The following is a 13,354-nucleotide window of genomic DNA, read 5'->3' on the forward strand; positions in this document are numbered from 1 at the left end:
TGTCATTTCCGGACCAGGATTCCTTATCTCAAATTGATACATGTGCCCTTCGCCATCATCCCTGAAAGTTTGTAACACCATTTCGGAAACATCCTGTATAACTCCTGCTGTGGATGAGTGGGCAGACTTTCAACTTGTCACGCAGGCGGTCCGGGTTCGATTCCAGGTGAGTTCTGGGATTATTCATTGAAAAATCCATAGTAGCACTTGTGGCGGACAAGGTCGTAGTTTGGGTTTTTCTCTAGATTCTCCCGTTTACTCATATTAAGCATCTACATCATTCCGTCAATATTTCTCCATTTCGTGATTATTCCATAGCATTCCTCGAACGCCGACTGGCGACGCACGATGGCGGCTGGCCTAGAGACGAGGGGGGGGGGTTGCCTGCGCGAAACCCGGGTACGCAGCGAATCTTAGTGTAGTCAGCCGGTATGGGTTTGGGAATGCGCCTATTTTTAGGATTAGTGGAACAGATCGTTAAAAGTCGCACTGCTGGTCATAGTTTCCCTCCTCCCGAAAATTCCACTCCATTCCAACAAATCTGTAATACACGTTTCAGGAGAAAGGAAAGTAATTTCAGAAATATATTTATTTAGGCCTATATTTACTATCACAACAATTTGACTAAACAGGGATACAAATACATTCAACTATTGGATGCAAACTTTAGTGTTATAAATGAATGAATGAATGAATAATTAGTTTGATGTTACATCTTTCTTCTTGGGAGATCTACAATTACAGTAAAATTTAGAAACAAAATTTCAGAAAGCAGTTTCATTAATAAGCTTACTTGTAACGTGATCAGAAATTTTAAGAACTCTTCTGCCTTATAGGCCTATTGCAATATCATATTTATCATATATTATTTTGTTTTATTGAGGAATCACTTGTCAATAAGTTTATTACGTACAATATATTTAACTTTATTTCAATCGGTAATTATGTATGGAATTATAGGATGGGGTAGCTTATTTAAATCCAATTTTAATCCACTTTATTTATTACAGAAGAAAATAATTAAAATATGTTTTCATAAACCTATTGATTTTCCATCACAAAATTTGTTTCTAGACTTTAATGTACTTAACGTAAGACAAATTTATTATATTGTATTAATAAAATTCATACATAAAAATCGAAATAATTTTGAATTGTATTCTCATAGTTATGAAACAATTGGTATGAATTCTTTAAGATTGTTTGAACCAAAATACAACACTGTTACAGCATTTAATCATAGTAGTAATTTAGGCCCAAGAATATATAACAAATTTATATTTAAATATCCTAATCTTGTCAATTCTAATAGTTCTAGTATTAAATTTAAAAAGTTATGTATGGATTTTATAAAAATTGAAAAATTGTAAATTTAAATTTATATACTATAATTGCACAGCAGATATAAGACAAATTGTATTGTATAATTATTAATTTCAATTCAGGAATCCGCCCCTGAGCACGAGTTCTACTCTTTCAGGGGCGAGCTAAAGTTTTTCTGTGTATATTATATTTTATGTTACGGTAATTAACAAAATAATAAATAAATAAATAAATAAATAAATAAATAAATAAATAAATATATAAATAAATAAATAAATCTACTGCCCATGAATTTTAATAATAGTTATATAATAGTAATATAATAATAATAATAATAATAATAATAATAATAATAATAATAATACTTTATTGCCAGAATAAAGATATATATATATATATATATATATATATATATATATATATATATATATATATATATATATATAAAACACTCTAGCACTCCCAGAAAGAGTAAGTCTAATACTCGTGCTCAGAGGGCATTCCGCATAATGTTAATACATTTTATTAAATAACAAATTAAAAGTAAAAAGAAGAAAAAAGAAGAAGAAAAAACCCAGATATCACAATAATTGAACTTTAAATTTTTTCTCTAATCCGCAATTATTTAATTGATTTTTTTTAAATAAGGAGCATTAGCAAATTGTAGGCTATGTTTGGGAATTTAGCTATTATCATGTTATAAAGCTTTGAACTGAAATTGCTGCTGTGATTATATGCTACAGTTTTGGTAATTGTCTTAAAATCATCTGAAAGATGAGATATTTAAGAATGGCACTGACAATTTTATTATAGATGTAGCCATACAAGAGCACGTCGGACCTTACATGCGTATTTTATATATCAACACCCACTCTTGTCACCCTACCAAAAAGTACACACCACTACAAAATCTTATAAGTTGTCTATTAAGCTTACTAATATAGATATCGGTGTAAGTGAATGCTATTTTATCTTCTATCTTTTAAGAAAGTATGGAAGGTACCGTGTGACACAAAAGTCACTTGCAACAGGGAAAAAAATACTATTTTGAAATTACAAATAATGTAGGATCATGGCAAAGACAATAAGGACAAAGACTTTGACAACGACAAGGACTATGATACGAATCACGACATGGTCCACGACAATCACTACGAGAAAGATCATTTCATGGACTACGACACGGACCACGAAAAGGTTCAGGATAAGAAACATGATAAAGGCGATAAGGATCACGATAAAGACAAGAACGATCGCGATAAGGAGCATGACAAAGAAAACAAGGGCTACATTAAGGACCACGACAAAGTCAACGACAAGAGCGACAAGAACCAAGACAAGAATCACGACATGAACCACGACAAGCACCATGGTCCATGTCATGATTCTTATCGTGATCCTTATGTTGGTCTTTGTGATCCTTATCGAGGTCCACATCGTGGTGCTTGTCGTGATACCTATCTTAGTTCTTGTCGCGATACTTGTTTTGGTTCTTATGGTGGTTTTTCACATCTTTGTCGCGCTCCTTATCGTGGTGCTTTTTGTCTTTGTCATAGTCCTTATCGCCGTACATATCGTGGTCCTTGTTGCTTTTGTCATGGTCCTTGTCGTGCTCCTTTTTGTTTTTGTCATGGTCCTTATCGTGGTCGTTGTAGTGAAGCTTGTCGTGGTTCATGTCATGGAGTTTCTCGTGGTCCATGTGGTGGTCACTGCACTTCTTTTCGTGATCCTATCCTCTTTGTCATGGCAATATATTTGTCATTTCAAATATATATAATATATATTTTCCATTTGGCAAGTGACTTTTGTATCACACGGTAGTAAATCTAGTCTTCATCGCAAGGTCTTAAAAGCCAGCGGCGTAGCTCAGTCGGCTAAGGCGCTTGCCTGCCGATCCGGAGTTGCGGGTTGGATTCCCGCTTAAGATGATTACCTGGTTGGGGTTTTTCCGAGGTTTTCCCTAATGGTAAGGTAAATGCCAGGTAATCTGTGGCTAATCCTCGGCCTCATTTCGCCAAATATCATCTCATATCATCAATCCCATCGACGCTAAATAACCTAGTAGTTGATACAATTTCGTTAAATAACCAAGTAAAAAATATATCTTAAAAAGCAGTACGACGCGACAGTCTGATCAATTACTGAGTTACTCAGGCTCTCTTGCATCGAGCACCAAGAAATATTTGAGGTGATCTGTACGTGTTTTACAGTCTTTTAAGGAGAAATCAGCGCTCTCACACGTTTCCCGTCTCGGGACGTCTTCCTAAATATCCGTACTGTAGTAGGCGAGTTGGAATTATCCCTACGCACTGCAGTCAAAGTAGGCTTTTTGTACACATGTTTTGGAATTTCATTACGTGATGTAGGAAGTGAATTGTTGTTAAACACGAAAAACATATGAATAAGGTTAGTCATTTTCGTGAAATTTTTTTATCTTTAACATTCATAGGTTCGAAGAGCTTTCTCACAAAGTTACACGCCGTCAAGTTGCACTTTGTTCTAACTTCGGAATCACCGGATCTGACAGTGTTGAACTTCTGCGTATGGAAATACATTATAACATTAGTTCACTATACGTTACTGCTCAGATTGTGGAAAGAGTTACATACTCAAAAATTTAACAGGAAGTCTCTGTTGAACTTGTGAGAATTTCAATGTTGTCATAGCTTTAATAGCTTCCTGCCCTCAAGACTAGTAATTAGAAGTTAGCTCGGAATTTTCTAGCGTGTAAAGTAATACATGCTTTTTCGTTTACAGATTCGCGTCGGAACACGTAATCGTGCTTCTGAACATTTCCTTTAGTATGCCATAAATAATACAACATTATTAGGCCTACTGATGTATATTAGTTATTCATTATAATTAGACGTCGAAAACTCACACACTCAGAAATCTAAATATGAATGAAATTACGTATTAAAATTGTTGAAATATGCTCTAAAATGAAATTTGAATCACTGATTTTTAAATATCTGTATACTTTAATAGTCATAGTTATAATCAAATATTTTTATTACAATTATACATTCATATTTGATATTTTGAATGCATAAAAGTCGTAATACATGAATTTATAATTTGTTTATTTTTAATATAATTTGACCAATATAACGCAGTTATAGAAATGGTCACGTGAAGGTTACAAGGCCAAGTCTTTGTTGGAATTTACTCAACTCTCATATCAACATAAGATATTATTCTATTCTTAAATTGAATCATGCTCAAAGATATTAGATGTCTTTTCTATGAAATTCAGGTTAAAAATAATCTGTATCAACCGATTTTGAATCATTGCTTATTATCTGATTGATGATTGGATGTGCGTATGAATTTCCTTGAACAATTGCGTTGTTATTGAATACACGAAAACTATAGACTGACAAAATTTTCAGCAGCTGAACATTGATATAATGAGTTCATTTATTCATTAATAGTTCTCTGTTCAAGGCTAGGTCTTTCATTGCAAACCCAGCATTCTCCAATGTTTCACTGCCTTCCTCTTAGTATCCGCATATGATCCATATCTCTTAATGTAGTCTATAATCTGATATCTTCTTCTGCCTCGAACTCTTCTCCCGTTCACCATTTCTTCCAGTGCATCCTTTAGTAGGTAGTTTCTTTTCAGCCAGTGATCCAGCCAGTTCCTTTATCTCTTCCTGATCAGTTTTCACTCTTTCCAACAAATCTCCTGCTCTTCAGTCTGTAGATATATGATTATGTTTCATATTTCTCATATTACTTTTTTGAATTTCATTACAAAATCGTAAAATCAGAAAATATTTATTTTTATCCACATAAAATTTAGTCTACAGCATAAGTAAAACAAACATCATAATCAAATAAGCTTACTCGAAGTCGTACATTAATTAAATATATTTATGGGAAAAGGCAACGAAATAAGCGTGTATACTGAGACTTGAGCTAAGCAGTATGTGTACGCGCTGAAGAAAGTAGGCTATTACCGAAAGCACTGAAAACTGCCAAAATTACGACCATGTAAAAATCACCTGTAATTTTACCTCTCTCACTATCTAAAACATTTAATATCTGGTTAACTATTCAACATATGCCAACGAAGAGAATACTCTTTAGAAAGTTCTAATGATGTCTAACAACACGTATACAAATAAATTTGTTAAGAAATAAAAAGTTTAATTTTAAGATAGCCTAGTATAAACAAATTATTACAGCTTCACGATATCGGAGCTAACTGCCGCACAAAAGTAAGAAAACTACTGAAAATGAAAGGAGAAGGAGAAAGGTTCACAGAGACCGAAAAGAATTGAAAAAAAAAGAAAGAAAGAAAGTCCGCCTGAATAATGTCGGGTAAAATCCATGGGTTCTGGATGATATGTATATCTATTATAAGGTAGATATTTTGAATAAAAATGTTAAGTATGGACATATAAAAAATAATAAATAAAAATCCCATTGTTTTTAAACACAGTGATCATTTCCTTTTTTGCTACCGCAAATATTATAATTTTTGTAACACTTCTAAAGTTTGATGTGCCTTTCGAATAAAATATATTAGAAGTTAGGCAGACATTTGTTTTTATATATTAATAACATTATATTCTTCTTTTTCAGATACTGTCGACCAAAAATACGAGGACGAATCGGAAGAAGGAAGTCTGCCGTCAGTTGATGGCGGGTACAAAGGCATTCACCTCAACTTTCCGCTAACAGTAGCAGATCTGGATGCATTAATAGACACTTTTAGGAAAAAGAAGGTAAGGAATTCTGATATAGAATATATATACGCAAGATTGTCATTAATATACATGGTGTATAAATATAAACCAACAAAATTTTCTGGAAAATTAATTTAAAAGACACAAAAGCAAAAGGTTTTAATCTTTTAAACTCAAATAATTCTTGAGATATCAAACAAACATGATTTGTGACTAGGAACTGTGTTAGAGTATATCATACGTGTTAGATATTTGTTTACTACCTAGCATCGAACTGTTCACCGCGGAATCAGAGGACAGCTCTTCATGCATGGCCTAATCACTCTGAGTTAGATTGAGTTGTCCAAATTTTATCTATTATAAAAGAGGAAATCATTTGAGCGAAAAGAAACAAAACATCGGGAATGTCTTTCCAACAAATAACACATACCTTTTGCCTTATTTAGGCCTTTCAGAGATTGTCCTTCATTATCGGAACTGGGATTTAAAAAAATCCTCAGAATGATATTGTTGTCGGTCTATTTTTCAGACACCATGTATACATGAATCATTCAAAGTTGTAATTATGACAGCCAATCCCAAAATAAGTTTTGAATGTACTATTTTCGGAGTGGATAAACCTAGAAGGTAAAAATATAAGCATCCTCCTTCCTCTGATAGGCTGCATGATGTTTTCCTTAAATGTATATGTTATGTATGTGCAACAGGATTCAGGAGTGGTAAAATGCTGCGTGAAGTTTGTCTATATAATTACTCCGAGAGACGAAATAATGAACAGACTTCTGGCGCTGCTTAGTGGTCGGAAGCAGAGCCACCGTTTCTGGCGCGTGAAATAAGTAATGGGAACGTTGAGAGCTAGTATCTTATTTTTGCCGCAGTCTGTGAGAGAGAAAGCTGAGAACTGTGACTGGCAGATTGCTGACGTCATATCTGTTCAAGGACACACTCTAAAAACGCAAAGTGCGAGTGTCTTGAAATCTGAATAACAAAATACTTTTTATTGCAGCAACAACGACTGCACGCAAAATACGTCGCCGCTATCCTGAAGGAAGCCGTGGTACAATTGAAAAGATTGCCAAATCTCAACCAAGCGTCCACTGCCATCTCCAAGCAGATCACCATCTGCGGAGATCTACATGGGAAACTGGATGACCTGCTCGTTGTGTTCCACAAGGTAAGATATTCATATTTGTGAACTTAAAACATGCAGTGTAATTGTTCTTTTATTACGAAGTGAATTTACCATGTCCAAAGAAATAATAACGTTAATAATGATAATACAGTAAAATATCATTAATCCGGATATCGATAATCCGAATTTCGCTTAAAATGGACACAAGACACTTATGTAATATAAGAAATAAGATTTTTTTTTTATTAAATACATGCTTTAACATCTGTGGTCATATCGCCTGTCTAGTAGGATATATCTGAGGGTATACCAGTAGGCCATGGTTACTATTGATGAGTTCCTGTTTCTATTGTGTGATGTAGGTGGTTTGTGTTCATGTGTTCATAAATTTATCGATATTGGAATTCCACACGGTACAGTATTAGGACCAATCTTACAGTATTTATAATAGGCTATATATATTAATTTGTTGAAAATTGATCTAAAGAAATATGGTGGTAATGTATTTTCTTTTGCAGATGATACTGTACTAACATTCAATGGTGACAATTGCGATAAAACTTATTTAAATGCTAACAATGGAATTAACGTAGTGAAAAACTGGTTTGACTCTAAGCTTCTGTGTTTTTAAATACTAGTAAAACTACCTATATTCTATTTTCTTTAACAATGAAAGTTCTAACTCGACCTATGAATAATTATCACTTAATAATACATAATACTTCATGTAATGAATTAACAAATAATTATTGTAATTGTCCACATATAATACCTTCCACACAACTCAAGTATTTAGGAACTATTATAGATCAGCATTTACGTTGGGATAAACAAATTGATTTTATGTGTACAAGTATAAGAAAGACAATTTATAAATTCATAATACTTCGAAATTTTATCACTAAAGAGGCATTCAGAATATTTTTAGCTTTAGTACAATCATTAATACAATATGGTATAATAAATTGGGGTGGAGTAGCATCATCTGTACTTAATCCATTAATGTTATTACACAGAAGATTAATAAAAATTTTTCTAATCAAAAATATGGATTACCCAACAAATTTAATTTATACAGATTTTAAAGTATTAACTATTGAAGAAATTTATAAATATGGTTTACTAACTTACTACCACAGAAATCAAATAAAACATAAATCTAATCGACATTAATATCGTACTCGAAGACAAAAGTATACTTTCCCATTAATTGAGCCTAACTGTCATATAAGTGCAGCTCTTAAACATGGTGCTAGTTTCGGCCCAAGATTTTATAATAAAATTACAAATCATTTTCCAAATTTGAAATATTTTAAAATTGAAGCTTTTAAAAAATAAATTTATAAAATTATTCATGATATATAATATTAACGAATGTGTGTATTTTTTAACTTTTATTTCTGTCGACTGTATTCATGTTTTTATTAAACATCACTGGCGTCTGTCCCATTGTCAATTTATATTAATTGTGTTTTTCTCTCTTTTTCTCTTTCTTTTTTTGCTCCTGTGTGTTATTTATTGGTTTGAATTAAGTTACTTACTGTATTTAGTAAACTGTCCTTGTAAATTTTATGTTATATTATTGGCTAAGACCACACCGTACACGAGCCTGGCTCTTACGTTAGTTGCTAGATACATTTTTGTTTTATAATTTTAATTTGTACTCACTAGCTAGCTAGTTAAATAAATAGATTAAATAAATAAACTGATTTTCGATTTTGATTCATGTTTATGATATTGGTGATTGAGGCGTTGATGAATCATGGTATGCAAATTTCCAATCCGGGAAACCACGAAAAACCCCAGTCAGATTGGCCGGCCACGGGTTTAAATCCAGGACCTCCCGAATGCGAGTCCCAAACGCTACAGCCTGAGCCAACTCGCTCGGTTAAGATGTTTTAAAGAGACTTGAAATCACCAATCGCATAGCGACATAACTCCGTGACGAAAAAAGATGTTTGTCCATTGCTGTTGACTATCGATTTGTTACACACCACCGCAGTCAGTTTTTATTCAGCTGTTGTATAAACGCAACTCATCTGATTATACGAAAACTATTCATAAAGCAGCTTCCGTTTTATTGTAACATAAATGACATTATGGTTACAGGATTTGTTAACAACAGTTTGAAACTACAGACTTTTATTTATTTTTCTACCTAGTTTCCGGCTAAATTGAGACACTTTTCATAGCATTTAACGAGATTCTGAATACCGCAGTCATAAAAGTCTCCCGCCTGTAACTGAAGCCAACCTCCGACGCAGGACTACAACTCTTCGTCATCGTCAAAGCACTGCGATGCAAGCTACTTCTTTATATGCATGAAAAGATAGTAATCGCTAGGCGCCAAATCAGGGCTATACGGAGGGTGATCAAACACTTCCGAGTTGAAATTCTGCAGTTCGGACACAGTACTCTGCGCAGTATGCGCGTTGTGAAAAAAAAAAAAACATCCCAGAGAGCAACATCATAGATTTCAGCCACTTTACAGTTTCCGCCGTAAGAAATCATATCATCAAGCATATCTCACAGCTGGTGGGATTCTCAGAGCACGCATTTTGAACATGTGTAGCCTGCGAATAACAGCAGCACGATCCTCCCTGTACCACTGCTCGAAGGGAACTGAATCACGCAACATTCACTGCAAAGACGGCGTTGGTATGCCGATTACTATACACTCTAATGAAATCGGAAGTTATTATATGAACAGCCCTTGTAATGTAGTACATTTACTTGCTACTGTATATCGTGTTTTATTAGAAACAACGATAATAGTTATTTACGTTACAATACCGTTATGTATAGTCGCGTCGCTCTTATTTCCGGCAGCCAATAACGTCGCAAGTCGGCTACATTTAAACGTATGCGTCTTGTCATTCGCTGCTGATGACGTTATGCACTTCCTAATGCTCGATAAATACTGAATATAATCGCCCGCCATTTTGGTTCTTTCATTGGCTTTCGCAGAAAGCACACGACGACATTATTTGCCGCATCGTTAAATATTATCATGTCATGGCGCCTATGAGATTCAATCAATTGCGCTGTAACTTTTACGATTCATAGATAAATGTCTAAGGAAAGCATAGAAAAAAATTCTAAATCAGAATCTTTTTTGGAAAGTGAGAAAAAATTATTAACTTCGAAGTGTGCCGTCAAAAATATAAATTGACAAGATAAGCGACAAACTTTTTTATTCCTCACGTTAGGTAGGGAGTCAAAGCGAGAGATGTTTAGAAACAATGGAAATTACTTTTAAAAGGGCTGCTGTTCAAAATCTTTACTAGTTTGAGAGTTACGGCAAGTTAAAGAATCCCCCCCCCCCCGGCGGACTTTCGTATGAGAGAGACAACATTTGTCTGTTAGAACTGCGGATTCTCATAGAAATCATCGCTCTGATTTCAAATTTGTTTTCAAAATATTTTCATTGCTTAAGATTTTCGAGTTAACCGTGAGTTTTGAAATGTAATTAAAATATTTCTAGTATATAAATAACATCTACACCGATTTAAACACTAGCATGACATACATACTTTGAAATTGAGAAAAATAAAAATAATATCACAGTAGGTTTTAAATTTATTATGGGTATTACTGCCACTATTATTATTATTATTATTATTATTATTATTATTATTATTACCACTTCTATCATTATCGTCATTATTATGATTATTTCATGGAATGAAGCTCTCTTGTTTCACTTTCCTGCCCTAGCATAAAAGTTAATCCACTCCAAACCGATCAAGATTTGGCATTGCTATCTCCGACTTTCTTTTTTAATTTTTTTCGGGTACGTTTAACACTTTACTGAGTCTTGGGCTCAGATGAAAGATAAAATATATATATTTATTAGTATGGGGATTTATATGCAATAAAAATTTGGGAATATGAAAGCATTTATTCAGCAGCGTTAAGTGCTTGTCGCCTTCTCTTTCACTCAACCAGGTATACAAAAAATACTTCTTGTCTATACGGATGACGTGAATATGTTAGGAGAAAATCCACAAACGATTAGGGAAAACACGGAAATTTTACTTGAAGCAAGTAAAGAGATAGGCTTGGAAGTAAATCCCGAAAAGACAAAGTATATGATTATGTCTCGTGACCAGAATATTGTACGAAAAGGAAATATAAAAATTGGAAATTTATCTTTTGAAGAGGCGGAGAAGTTCAAATATCTTGGAGCAACAGTAACAAATATAAATGATACTCGGGAGGAAATTAAACACAGAATAAATATGGGAAGTGCCTGTTATTATTCGGTTGAGAAGCTCTTATCATCCAGTCTGCTGTCAAAAAATCTGAAAGTTAGAATTTATAAAACAGTTATATTACCGGTTGTTCTTTATGGCTGTGAAACTTGGACTCTCACTTTGAGAGAGGAACATAGGTTAAGGGTGTTTGAGAATAATGTGTTTAGGAAAACATTTTGGGCTAAGAGGGATGAAGTTACAGGAGAATGGAGAAAGTTACACAACACGGAACTGCACGCATTGTATTATTCACCTGACAATTAGGAACATTAAATCCAGACGTTTGAGATGAGCAGGGCATGTAGCACGTATGGGCGAATCCAGAAATGAAATGCATATAGAGTGTTAGTTGGGAGGCCGGAGGGAAAAAGACCTTTAGGGAGGCCGAGACGTAGATGGGAAGATAATATTAAAATCGATTTGAGGGAGGTGGGATATGATGATAGAGAATGGATTAATCTTGCTCAGGATAGGGACCAATGGCGGGCTTATGTGAGGGCAGCAATGAACCTCCGGGTTCCTTAAAAGCAAGTAAGTAAGTAAGTAAGTAAGTAAGTAAGTAAGTAAGTAAGTAAGTAAGTAATAATAATAATAATAATAATAATAATAATAATAATAATAATAATAATGATATTAATAATAATATCTTAATAGTGTCGGTGGAAGAGAAGGCAACAAGGAATTAATTTATTTGATTTTATCTGGCAGCATTATTATTATTATTATTATTATTATTATTATTATTATTATTATTATTATTATTATTATTAAAACAGCTATTCGATATTGGAAAGCGTGGAATTATCGAGATATGGTTTCAAGATTATCTTCAATGTGAGCTTTTCTAGTAATCGACGGGTATCGTATACAAACAGTAATGGAAAAACAAATAATTGCTTACGGGAAACAGGAGGGAGAGAGGAAATATTTGCTCATGTGGATGTTGTATCGTAGGAGAATATTTGCAATAGCAAGCTACCTGGCAATATCACTAACGTTGAAATGTAAACGTGAACAAGAAATGAACATTAGTTACAGAAAGAAGAAATGAAAAAAGAGATGCGCAAAGTAATACAAATTGAACGTATACGAAACAATAAGGGCGAAGATTAATATCAAGGGGACTCAAAATAGTAGATAATGAAACACTGTATACGGAACAAGACTGGATACGACAATATAATGGAGGAATTGCAGAGGAAATTGGGATCGAGCAAGCGTGTAATAGGTGTGCAAGTATTGAAAATTATCACTGAGAGGAAGGATCGCATTTCAAATGAGAGAATAAACAAGCGAAACTGAAGGAGAGGTGAGGCGGAAACACAGCAAATTGTGACGCAGTATATTCGTTCAAAAATTTCTACGAAGAATCAGCCGTTGTCAAGATGTTTATGGAGTTCGTTTATTTGAAGCATGCTACTAATTGAACGTCCTAGAAGTGGAATTTCATTCAGTCATGTCTAACAATAACACAGACAAAAACTGACAAAGATATCATCAATAAGGAGAGCCATGGAAGAATATGACGTTTCAGAAATCAGGAGAATAAGTGAAAGCGAAAGGAAAGGGGGACATGAAGAAGGGGAGAAAGGAAACAACAGGATGAGGAGGAGAAAACCAGGACATGATGAAGAAAACAAAAACTAATATGAGGAAAAGGAGAAAGAAGAAGAAACGAAAATGGGAAATGTTAAGAAAAAAGAAAAAAGAAAAGGAGCAAAAAAGAGGGAAAACAGGAAAATGACAATGAAAAGAAAGGGAAGGAGGAAGATGAGAAAGGGTAAGAAGAGGGAGAAGAAAGAAAAATAGAATAAAGCGGATATGAAAATAAAAATGAAGATGAGGAAGATAAAGAAAGAGATAAGGAAAAAGAGAGGAGAAAGAGAAAGAAGAGGAATAAAACAAGAAAAGTTAAATATGGAGCAAATGGAGGGAGGGAGGGAAGAGGA

General features: G+C 33.8%; 1 protein-coding gene across 1 annotated transcript in view; it reads left to right on the forward strand.

The window, feature by feature from the left end:
* Positions 1–13,354, forward strand: part of rdgC (retinal degeneration C) — a 484,209-nt gene that overhangs the window by 213,667 nt on the left and 257,188 nt on the right. Inside the window, exons 6-7 of the mRNA XM_069835771.1 lie at positions 5,914–6,056; positions 7,024–7,191. Of these exons, the coding sequence (XP_069691872.1) occupies positions 5,914–6,056; positions 7,024–7,191 (311 nt within the window). The remainder of the gene's footprint in view (positions 1–5,913; positions 6,057–7,023; positions 7,192–13,354) is intronic.

Source organism: Periplaneta americana, chromosome 9, assembly GCF_040183065.1.
Source record: "Periplaneta americana isolate PAMFEO1 chromosome 9, P.americana_PAMFEO1_priV1, whole genome shotgun sequence".
Taxonomy (NCBI): Eukaryota; Metazoa; Arthropoda; class Insecta; order Blattodea; family Blattidae; genus Periplaneta; species Periplaneta americana.